The sequence below is a fragment of the Mus pahari genome, chromosome 7 (genome assembly GCF_900095145.1).
Source record: "Mus pahari chromosome 7, PAHARI_EIJ_v1.1, whole genome shotgun sequence".
Classification (NCBI taxonomy): domain Eukaryota; kingdom Metazoa; phylum Chordata; class Mammalia; order Rodentia; family Muridae; genus Mus; species Mus pahari.
The window spans coordinates 102,307,134-102,318,627 of record NC_034596.1 but is presented as its reverse complement, the minus strand read 5'-3'; the positions used below and the strand labels follow the sequence as shown (position 1 = coordinate 102,318,627).

At 57.1% G+C, this 11,494-nt stretch overlaps 1 protein-coding gene across 4 annotated transcripts in view; it reads left to right on the top strand.

Annotated features, from left to right (window-relative positions):
* Positions 1 to 3,050: 3,050 nt before the first annotated feature.
* The window catches only part of Ccdc85c (coiled-coil domain containing 85C), a 73,829-nt gene continuing 65,385 nt past the window's right edge, over positions 3,051 to 11,494 (top strand). For all 4 annotated transcript variants that reach the window (XM_029541060.1, XM_021202207.2, XM_029541059.1 and 1 more), the window contains exon 1: positions 3,051 to 4,132. In XM_029541060.1, coding sequence (XP_029396920.1) covers positions 3,322 to 4,132 — 811 coding nt within the window. In that variant the 5' untranslated portion in view covers positions 3,051 to 3,321. The remainder of the gene's footprint in view (positions 4,133 to 11,494) is intronic.

Genomic DNA, 11,494 nt, shown 5'->3' with positions numbered 1-11,494 from the left:
TGTGTGTGTGTGTGTGTGTGTGTGTGTGTGTGTGTTGGACTGCTACTTGCAGATTTGGAGCTTGAGGTAGCACCCAAGGCCTGGCACGCAGAGCATCTGGAAGCTGCAGGGCTGGATGGCAGGAGCAGCTGGCAGCTGGCATAGGGATGTCCACAGCTGGACTCAAAGGCTGCATTCAGAGCCTGGAACTTAGCACCTAAGTGAACCCCTATGTTGTGGGACTGCCCTCTGAGCCTGTCAGCCACTGCTACGGGCTCTGCAGCAGCTGTGATGCTCAACACTGGGCCTCACAGGAGGAGGGCTGGGGAAGGCATTTGGTTACCCTCCCCCTGACATCCCAGTCACACCCTCCTCCTACACCTCCCTCCCACAGTAACTGGCCAACTTACTCCTGCTTAGGTAGTGCAGCACTAAGGAGGTACTCCAGGCCCTAGGCGGGGCAGGTTACCAGAAGGGGCGGGTACCCTATCGATGTAGCTATGGGGAACTTGTCATTCATGCTATTATTATTACTGCTGTTGTTATCGTTGGCTCTCAGAGTTCCAGGGAAAGGACGGTGGTAACAGTCCCCTCCCACTCCTACACCCCCACTGAGCCCCCCCCCCCCAGAGGCTCCCCTGGCCCGGAGTGTGTAGGTGATTGGATGAAGGTTTCCTTTTTTCTCCACTGAAGCTGTCACCCTGGAGGACCCGAAGGCAGAGACTTCAGGCCATAGGAACACCACAAGGAGACACATGGCAGCCACAGAGCTCAGTACAAATTGAATTGTCTCAGCAATTTCCCTGGTGAGCAGAAGTGTTCCCTTGGTGTGAGTGCTCTGCTCACCGCTCCCCTCGCTCCCCCCTCCCAGCAGTCTCAATGGAGTAACTCCTTAACCCAGTCTCTGCTCCGTGGGGATCCTCCAGGGAGCTTGCTGCTGCCACTTGGGGTGTGTGTGTGTGTGTGAAAGCAGATCTGCAGCCTCCCCCAGGCGCGGACCCTAAGTCCCTTCCTTTCTAAAGCGTGCCGTGCTGGGCCCTCTACTCAGCTGACTCCCTGGTGCTGAGTGCACGTGGCCAGCCTCGGCACCCCCGGGGGCTCGTCTTCTTCCCACCCCTTTCTTCCGCACATTTACCAGGAGGGAGGGGGAAGGAGGACTGAATTAGCTCAACCTGTGTGGTTCCCAGCCCTTGATCAATGGGAGCCAAGACACCCAAGAGGGCCCTCCAGCTTCAGGTCACACCTGGACCTGCCTTTTGAGCGAAGACCTCATATTTCATCCTTTCCTTTCTTTTCTTTTTTTCTTTTTTCTTTCTTTCTTTCTTTCTTTCTTCCTTTCTTTTTCTTTTTCTAATATTACATTTATTTCTTTCTGTGTGTTTATGTAAGCTACTGCCCACTCTGGAGGTCAGAGGACAACGTGGGAGTAAGGCCTCTCCTTCCATCACTATGTCCTGGGAATTAATTTAGGTTGTCAGGCTGGGGCTTCGGCTCCTTTACATGTTGAGCAATCTCGATGGCCCCTCCTCCCCTTCGAGCCGGCCACTAACAGGCCAACCCTAAGGCCATTCCACTTGCTGCTCCTTTCACCTGTACGGCCTCCCGGCTTAGCTTTGTCCTTGTTACTCAGGCTTAGGTCCTAGCTCCTAGGTCCTAGTCCCTCCCAGAACACAGATCTAAGGCAATTGAATTCCCCGCATAGCGCTGCAGACAGCCTCACCGATTCTTCTCACGTAGTACTCTCTCCCTCCTCCCAAGAATGCCAAGTGCCTTCAGAGGGCAGTGGCCTCTTGTCCCGGCAGAATTCCCCCGGGATGGGGAAGGTGTGAGAGGGCACACGCGGTGGTTCAGTAAACGGCTGAGTAACTGGAAAAGGGGATGTCAGCTGCTGCGCGGGCACGCGCGCGCTCCAGGCCCGGGTAGCTTACCCCGGTTTGTGCGCGCGCGGGGTGGGTTATCTCCTTGTAGGTCCAGGGGAAACGCATCCTTCCCTCGGCCCGCTGGCTGCAGAAGCGCCGTTAAATACGCTTTGGGGACCGGATTTATAGGTGTAGGAAGACCCGTATGCTCCGCAGCGATGCGGGGCGAGGGAAGAAGGTTCTGCGGTCGCTGCGTAACTATGGACCCCAGCTACATGGCCAGGGTGGAAGACCTTCCCTCGCCTTTCTCAGGGGTTTCCACCTAGCGAACTGCATATGCTCCTCCAATCCCAGGGATTTAGCGGTGCAGTGCGAGGAGGGGAAGGAGCTCGGAGAACCGCTCTGGGAAATGGGCAGGTCCTCGGCTTCCACCAAGTCAGGGGAAGAAGGGAGAGAGATCTGGCCCTGAGATAAGGCTGGCAAGGCTCCACCGTCTTGGGCTAGGGGTGGGAAGACAGCCCCGCTGCAATATTAGGCAGGGGCCCAGGTGGAGAGGGTGGGTGGCCCGGAAAGGGACAAAGACCAGCCCTGCCCGACCCCCCACGTCAGGGTCCTATTGTTCCTCCTCTCTCGGACCATACCGAACTCTGGTGCCCCCGAGAGGGAGGGAGGGAGGGAGCTGCGCTCGCCGGGTGGACTTTTGTTTATTAAGGGTGAGAAAGGGAGGGTCAGGGACGCTGGCCGGATAAGGGACGCGTATGTTCGCGCGTCGCCTTTAAGGGAAGCCCTGCCCTACCTTTCCCACCGGTCCCTGCCACCTCCTAGCCCTACCTGCATTTTAAAACCCCTGGTAGTCCTGGGATTGGCCCAGGCCGCGTCCTCCGGGCGAAGAAACTTGAACCGGGGGTGGGGGGGGAGGAGGGTGCAAGGCCCCGCGGTTGGAAGATACCATCTTTTCAGCCTCCCCGCGCGCGCCCCGCCCCTCCCGCACACCCCCGAACCTGACCAATCAGACCTGTGGGAGGGCGGGACCGTGGCTCGAGCGCGCCTCTGGCAGGGCGCCCGGCGGGCCGGCGCACCGTGTAGGGGGACCTCGGGGGCCTGCCGCTCCTCTGACCGCCTCCCTTTCGGAGGCGTGGCCCAACGGCGGCGCCCCGCCCCCTCTCCGCCCGGGGTGGGCGGGGCGGCTGGGGCTCCGGGAGCGGGGCCGGGGGCGGGCCTCCGCCTGCTGCGCCCGAGCTCGGAGAGCCCGGGCACCGCGGCCGCCGACGCAGCCACGGTCCCGGTTCCTCAGTCCTGAGGCGCGCGCGGGCTCTCGGGTGACCCTAGAGGGGGCCGCGGGAGGGAGCGCGAGGCGGCGAAGGGCGGGCCGCACGCGTCCCCGGCCGCCCCCCGCGCGCGCGTGGCCGGGCCCAGAGAAGCCCCGGCGCGGGGAGCGCCGGCCCGGCGCGGGCGAGGGCGATGCCGCGGTGACGGCCCCGCCATGGCGAAGCCCCCGGCGGCGGTGGCGGCGGCGGCGGCTGCAGTGGTGGGGTCGGAGGAGCTGAGCCAGGTGCCGGACGAGGAACTGCTGCGCTGGAGCAAGGAGGAGCTGGCGCGGCGGCTGCGGCGCGCCGAGGGCGAGAAGGTGGGCCTCATGCTGGAGCACGGCGGCCTGATGCGCGACGTGAACCGGCGGCTGCAGCAGCACCTGCTGGAGATCCGCGGCCTCAAGGACGTGAACCAGCGACTGCAGGACGACAATCAGGAGCTGCGTGAGCTCTGCTGTTTCCTGGACGACGACCGGCAGAAAGGGCGCAAGCTGGCGCGCGAGTGGCAGCGCTTCGGACGCCACGCGGCCGGCGCCGTGTGGCACGAGGTGGCCCGCTCGCAGCAGAAGCTGCGGGAGCTCGAGGCGCGCCAGGAGGCCCTGCTGCGCGAGAACCTGGAGCTGAAAGAGCTGGTGCTGTTGCTGGACGAGGAGCGCGCGGCGCTGGCGGCGGCCGGGGGGGCTGGCGGCGGCGGCGCTGGCGGTGGCGGCGCGGGCTCCCGCAGCTCCATCGACAGCCAAGCCAGCCTGAGCGGGCCCCTGGCGGGGAGCGCAGCGGGCTCCGGGGCCCGCGACGTTGGCGACGGCAGCAGCACGTCCAGTGCGGGCAGCGGCGGCAGCCCGGACCACCACCACCACGTCCCAGCGGCTCTGCTGCCCCCGGGGCCGCACAAGGGTCCCGACGGCAAGGCCGGAGCCACGCGCCGCTCCCTGGATGACCTGTCAGCGCCGCCACACCACCGAAGCATCCCTAACGGCCTGCACGGTAAGCATCTCGCCCGGATCGGAAGCCCAAGAGTGTCTGTCGTGAAGCGGTAGTTCCCAGAGACCTCATAGGTGCGGGGTGGGGGTGGGGGTGGGGTCGCACCTTCAGACCCTTCCGCAGCTGGCATAGCAAATGGAGCATCCGGTGTGGTGGTGTCCCTGTCTAGCTGTTGCCTCAGAAAAAAGTTTCTCCTCCGCAGCTTTTTGTGTTAGCTGTCGAGGGGTGTCTCTCATCCCACCCTGAAAATACTTGAGAGCAGAGGGGAGTTTTTCTCGGAAGACTATGAAAGGCCTCTGAGCTAAAGCAAGTGAATTTCCCCTTCTGGTTGGCGCCCCAGATAGTCCCTCAAACTAATTAAGCACCGGCGACTGCCCTGTGCTCGAGGCTGGCTTTCTCCCCTGCTTCCTTCCCAGCTCTATCGCCTCCTGGGCTGGGCTGGCACACAATCACCCGTGCTGAGACCTTGACGAAGCTGGGCCAGAGCACCCTGGGCTAGATAAGAGTCCTCCTGGCTTCCCATAAGTCCCGCAGTACTGCTTGGGACACTTTTCTCAGTTCGGTCTCTACGGTTTTCCCTAGAGGATATATTTGGAGTGGATTCCGACTTCCCCGTGTGCCTCAGTTTCCTTTCTTCCTTGCTTGTAAGTTGGAGAGGCTGATGGCCGCCTCACCGGGGTGTGAGGTGGAGATAGATAATGCCCCTAAAGTAAGCTTGATCGCCTTACAGGAAGTGCTGGGGTCATCTGTGGCCAGAGTGTGGGTTGGAAGCCGGCTCTGTCTTCCTCAGCCTGTTGCTACGGGAGGGTGTCCCCACCTAGGGTACTGTGGCTGTCCCTTCAGTGGCGATCTGGGCCCTGCAGCTTCCCTCCTGTCCTGACTACCAGATGCTGTGCTTCCCCGTTTCCCCCACAGTGTTTTGGAGCGTGGTTCACAGTGTTGATGGCACCTGCCTCTGCCCGAACTGCTCCCCTGGTAGTGAAGAATAAGTAGCCCTTTCTGTTCTCCTTAAAGCCTCTCTTGGTCCGTATACTATCAAGGCTTAGAAGAGCCTCTCTTCCCCAAACTAAGTGCTGGAGCCGAGGCCCAAGCTTTACCTTGAGTTTCCTGGCCAAGCCCTCCCTCCACGGGCATTTTGAGGCAGGAGCTGCAGTTCCCATGCAGGTCAGATCGAGGTTTCCCCTTTATTTACTCTCCAGAGCTTGTGAGTTCAGGAAAGGACTGGGGCTAAAGGGATATTTTGTTACTGATGAGCAATCTACCAGGGCAACTCAGGTTTCTTTTTGTAACATTGCATCCACAGGGCCTTTCCCTGACAGCTATCCACTCACGCTCTAGATGCCAAGTTCCAGCTTACTTTGGGGGGACCGACACCCCTCTTTACAGAGCTGGCATGCATCTCTTTGGCTTCCCCTTCCCGGGGGTGGGGGGTGGGCTCTGGGAGGGCCAGTGTTCAGGGTCTTGATTTCTCCAACTGCATCATGAAGGAGGGGAATCTTTGCACTTAGGGAAACACAGGGTTTCTGGTTTTCAGCTATGTCATCAGTAGCAGTGGCCAGGGTGAGTCTCTGCGGGGCACTGCCTTGCTCCAGTGTCTCCACCTCTTTGCAGACAGTCATTTTTTTTTTTTTTTTTTTTTGCTAGGAGGTGTGGGTCTGGCCCAGGGTTGCAATTGCAGTAGTGAATAATGCAGCAGAGAAGGACCTGGCCAGACTGGAGGTTTTCCACCCCACTGGGGATGGGTAGGGGCAGAAGTGTCCTGTTTCCTACAGACCCCACCCCCTCCGAGTGTCCTTGCACCAAAACCTCTGCAGATTTTGTAGTAGCCAAGCTTTGCCTTGGCACGGTCTGAAAACTCAGCATCGCTACTACGACAGATTCCAGCCACACACTGGACTGTTCTTTATAGTTTTGTCTCCTGAAGTCAGTGGGTGGCGGCAAGGTATCCTCCCTTGATCGCACAGAACATTTCCAGGAAACAAGGGAAACTGGGCTTCCCTGTACTGGGATCCAAAGCCTTCCTTGACTTTGAAGAGCAGGGGGCTGAGCTGAGAGAGTCTAGGTGGTGCCCAGCGTGGAGTCCAACACTGGGCTTAGCACCTGCCCCGCGTGCGTGCATCAGCCCTTTACATACATGCATGGGGAGGCACAGAGAGAACCCCAGCCTTTTCTTCTTGGGGTCTCTACCAGGGCCATTAAGGGTTTCTGCCAAGAATGGCTTGAGACCCTTGCAGTTGCCATTTTTGTTGGTTCAGGAACCGTGGCTACCTCCCTGCTGTTGATTCCTCTCAGCTGGGTCTTATCCCCTCCTGTCTGGAAGTGTTCCTTCCTTATCGGTGAGCACAGAGTGGCTCGTTGATAACCCAGTTATCCACAGGGTCTGGGCATCTTGACTCCCTCGTGTATCTAGGGCAACATGGTTAATTTTGCCTCCCGGCCCCTCTTTTGGAAGGTCAAGGGGAACCCATGGAACCCTGTACTCCAGGAGGTCAGTGGGGTTGGCACCTGCCCACAGTGGTCCTGGTGGTCGATGGAGGAGTCCACTGTGGGAGGCTTGCCAGCACATTCTGGCTTCTCCTCCACACTGTGCTTGCCTTTGAAACTGCTCATGGGTCTGAGCTCCCTCCAGTGTGCTGAGCTCTCCGGGGGCGCTATGCTGCTGTGCCCACAGCCCTGTGCCCACAGCCCTGTAAGGTGTTCTAGAAGGCCTCAAGTGGCAGTGGTGGAGGTGTCCATCTGTATTCAAGGCAGTCCTGGCTGAGGTGGGCTTTGCTGACCTGTAAATGCATATACAAATAGGTCTTGGCATGGGACTGGATCCTGGCTGGCTGAAGCCAGGGCTAGGGTGTCCTTGCTGTCACTCTAATCCAGTTTTACAGGCGGAGCCAATTTACAATGTCAGAGGTTCAGCCCCTTTTTCTTTCCCCAAATGAGGTGATTTTTTCAGACAAAAAAAAAAAAAAATCCCTCTGGGGGTGTAGCTTAGGGATAGAACATTTGCTCAACACAGTATGGGACTCTCTTGAGAGTAACACACACACACACACACACACACACACACACACACACACACACACACAAATGTGAGGCAGAAAGGAGAATGTTCAGCCATTTTCTCATAGCCCACCGCCCATCCCCTGTCCTTCTCTCCCCTAACCCCCATGCCCTGTGGCCCCTGTGGCTAATTTAAGTTCCAGCAAAGCCTGTGAGTGAATGTCAGTTATCTTTCTCACACTGGGGTTAGAATTTTGAGCCACTCAGCATGAGCAGGATCGGATCTCCCTTTGGTGTTTTTGTTGATTTTGAAAGGGTGAAGTAGAGGGTGGTCTGAGCTTTTTTAAAAAAAGACGGAGCAAGCTGTCAGTGAAAAGGTCTCTTCCACTAATAAGACTGCCTTTCCTCTGGCTGCCAGCCTGGAGCAAAGGTCGGAGGAGATAATGGGCGGCTTGTGCAAGCTTTCCCCTTCCTCCCAGCCTCACTCTGGCAGAGGGGTTCTGTGACATTGTCCATGGACTTGGGTGCTAGGTCCTCAGGGCCCCGGAAGTCCACAGGCAGGTGACCCACTCAGCATATCCCATTTACCACAAAGAGCTTGCTAGCTGTTGAGGGCTGCCGTGGTCTTCCAGGAGGCCTCCTGGCAAACTGAGGCTTGAAGAGGTGCTGGATATTGCTTTGGTACTCACAGGGCCTGCCGGGGACTGGATTGAGTCTCAGGTGTGAGCTCCAGGGGGGAGGGGCGCTTGAGTAGAAGAGTCAGTTTTTCCCAGGCGGCTTCAGCTCTCCTCTTTGGAGTGTGTGTGTGTGTGTGTGTGTGTCCCTCCATTTCTCTTCCTTCCTCTACCTTTTCACCTTTCTACACCAGGCTGACTTCCCATCACAGTGGTCATCCCACCATGATTCTGTCCCATGCCAGACCTCTGGGCTCCTGGGACATGAACTTTGTGGCATATTGGTCCATGACCGGCATCTTTTACTGGGAAACCCAGCTCCTCCTCATACCTGTTTTCTGTGTGCACCTGCCTGTGGCAGTCACTCATAGTATACAGTTCCTTGAAAGTCTCAGGCAAGTTGCTGAACCTGTAAAATGGGAACCATGACAGAGCTCTGGGAGGAGGGAAGGTGTCTTTGAATGACAGCCTATGAATGCACGTACCTTCTCTGGGATGGGACACCCTGTGCTGAACTTCAGGCAGGGGAGCTTGCTGTCAACGCCTCCAACCCCAGGGTCAGAGAGCCCAAGGGAACTCTGTCTTCCCCCATCTGACCTGGCCTGTGACCTGGCTGACCCTCAAGGCCTGCTTCCTCATTTGTAATATCCTGCTTCCACAACTGGGCCTTTAAAGAAGGGGTCTGTGACTTCTGTTTTCATCTGGATACCGATCTCATGCAGGGAAGTGCCACTTGGGAGCTGTCACCTTGGGATGTGGGTAGGGAACCCCGTAGCCCATGCTTGTGAGTGGAGCTTTTGTGCCCGCCCTTCTTGTCTTCTTGTCCAGTTGAACAGAAGAAAAATGGCTTTGTAGTCAAGAGAAAGCAGAATGGCTAAGCTCTGGAGGTGGGACCTGGGGCATGGTGTGGCATTGCCAGGGTTTGGCCAATGTGCTCTGGATGCATGTGGGACAATATCCGCAGAGCGGCTGCAGGTGGTGCTATGTGCAGGTGAAGCCCCAAGGTTCTGGTGACCCAGAGTTCAGTGCCTGCAAAGGAAAATGGTCCCGATAAATTCTGTGGCCTCTAGAGCCAGGAGCCCTCCATTGGGAGAGGTGCGTGATCACCTGCTGGACACTGGTGAGGGGCTTCACTGTGGGTAGGGCTTAGATGTCTTGGGTTATGCTAGGGAAGGGTTGTCAGGAGGGAGGGCAGCTGGGAGTGGGGGCTGACCTCATAGTTGTCCCTTAAAGCGGGAAGGGAAACATTAGCTCAAGTTTAATGAGCATCTACACTCGGAAGTTCCCTGTGCCTTTACGGTGAGTCATGTCATCTGGCTCGGGAGTGGCAGTTATGGCGCGTCTATCTGGTGAGTGTCTTGTCGGCAGAGCTAAGGGTAGGAGCAGGAGGCTCAGGGCCTCCAGGATGGCCTCAGCTCTAGCACCGGCCATTGGAAAGAACACCTGCTGCAGGCTCAGTCTTCCCCCAGCCCCTGACTGCCTCCTTGGACCTCTGCTTTGTATGTTTGGGTGGTCCTGGCCTACAGGAGGATCAGCTCAGACATTTGTGGGAGATGTTCTGCCTATAACCCAGCTCGAGCTCTGTCCCTATTACAGAGTAGTTAGGAAGTGCACCCAAACTTATGTTGGGATCGAGGTCTGTTGATGTGTGCAGGGGCTGCCCTGGGGGGTTCAGAAATGCAGGAAGCTAGTTCTCATTTTCCTCTTGGGGACAAGGGGACATCAATGGAAGCCACAAGGCCTGGAAACAAGAACAAAATCCTCTCCTACAGGGATGGGATTTTTTTTTTCAAAGCTTTATTTATTTATTATATGTAAGTGCACTGTTGCACTGTAGCTGTCTTCAGACACTCCAGAAGAGGGAGTCAGATCTCATTACAGATGGTCGTGAGCCACCATGTGGTTGCTGGGATTTGAACTCAGGACCTTTGGAAGAGTAGTCGGGTGCTCTTATCCGCTGAGCCATCTCACCATCCCAGGGATGGGATTTTTATTTTTATTTTATTTTATTTTTTTAGGATTTTGATGGGTGTGGTGGTACGAGCTTTTGATCTCAGTCTGGAGGCTGATGCAGGTGGATCTCTGTGGGCTCAGGCCATACAGGGCCACATAGTGAGACCCTGCCTTTAAAATAATAAAAATAATTTCACTTTATCTGTATGATTGTTTTTGCCTGCTTGTGTGTACGTGTACTATGTGTGTGTGATGTGCAAGTCAGAAGAGGATGTGGGATCCCCCGGAACTGAAGTTACCTATGGTTCTGGGCCACCTGTGGGTGCTGGAAACCGAACCAGAGTCGTCTTCAGGAACAGCCAGTGTTCTTAACACAGAACCACCAGTGACCGCTCCAGCCTCTGTCCTTGTGATCTTAAAGTCAGGGATAGCCCCGACCACTTCCTCGAAGCCATCCCAACCTGGTCTCGGTCACATCCTTTCTTTGCCTGTAGGCATATGGTTCTGGACAGACAGGGAGCTGGGTCACCTTAGGGTAGGTGCCTGGTCTTAATGAGTCTTCCCTGGTCTCCAGCTCTGTGGACCAGGTCAGGGAGACCGGAAGTCCTGTCCGTCACCAGTAGATTTCCTAGAAGTGCTATGCAGACTGTTTCATTAAGGTACAGAGCCCCGCCCTGGAGGCCGGCAACCCTACTTCCTGGTCCTTCATCCTGGGTCCCAGATGGCTGGTCATGCTTTGCCCTGCTGTCATCTGGGCCCATTCCCCTCTCCCTGCTAGTGTGGGGGCAGGTCCGGGAGTCCCTCTGTACCTTGCTGCAGGGTTGGGTCCTGTCTCTCCCTTCGTCCTTCCCTCTGTCAGTCCTTGCTGTCCTAGAGTAGGTGGCCCTCAGAGTGCTGGCCTCTTGGAGAGCAGGAAATGCCTGGCCAGGAAGTGCCGGAAACCCTGAGCAAGCCGTGTGGAATCCTCTGGCTCTTAAGGGGGAAGCTGGGAGGGAAGGGGACCCACCCTTGGGTCTGTCACTCTTGTCTGCCTGTTTGGGACCTGGGGTCTTGGTCCTCCTCTTGATTCCTAGCCTTGGCACCAGGGTGAGGAGTGGGGTGCAGGCTCCTAAACTGTCTTTTGGATGGCTCCAAATTAGTGCACATGCTTTGCAAAGAGTGGTGTGTATTCTTCGTCCCTTACAGGAGCTGGGCCCTAGGTCCTCAGTGTGAGACAGGACCCAGGCTACTGGGGCTGCCTGTGACTACACAGGCCAGTGCCTCGAGATGGTGATCTGATTAGTGTGGTGGAGGCTGGGCCTCTGTCTGGGCCACCACTCCTCCTGAGAGCCTGATGGAATTACTGGCCTCAGCTATCTGATGATGGTGTTCTAGTTTAGGGAGAGACTCAACTTCCATTTTGGTGCACACTTGTTTGCTGGGGCTGAAGATGTCTGCTCCTGCTCCGGAGGCCCTTCCCTCCAGCCACCGGGCACAGCCTGGTCTTTTGGACTATCCAGTCGATGTAACCCCAGAGCCAGGGATGACAAGGGCTGGGTGGAAAGGCTGGGGTGTGGCCTCTTGTAATTTAAACTGGATAGAGCCAGGCCACTTTGGCCACCTCCCTCTCTTTTCTTCATTTCCTATTCTTGGCAGTAAATGGTCTTTATCTATTTCCAAAAAAACCCCTGAAACCAGCCGTGGTGGAGGTGGTGGTGGAGGTGGTGGTGGTGGTGGAGGTGGTGGTGGTGGAGGTGGTGGTGGT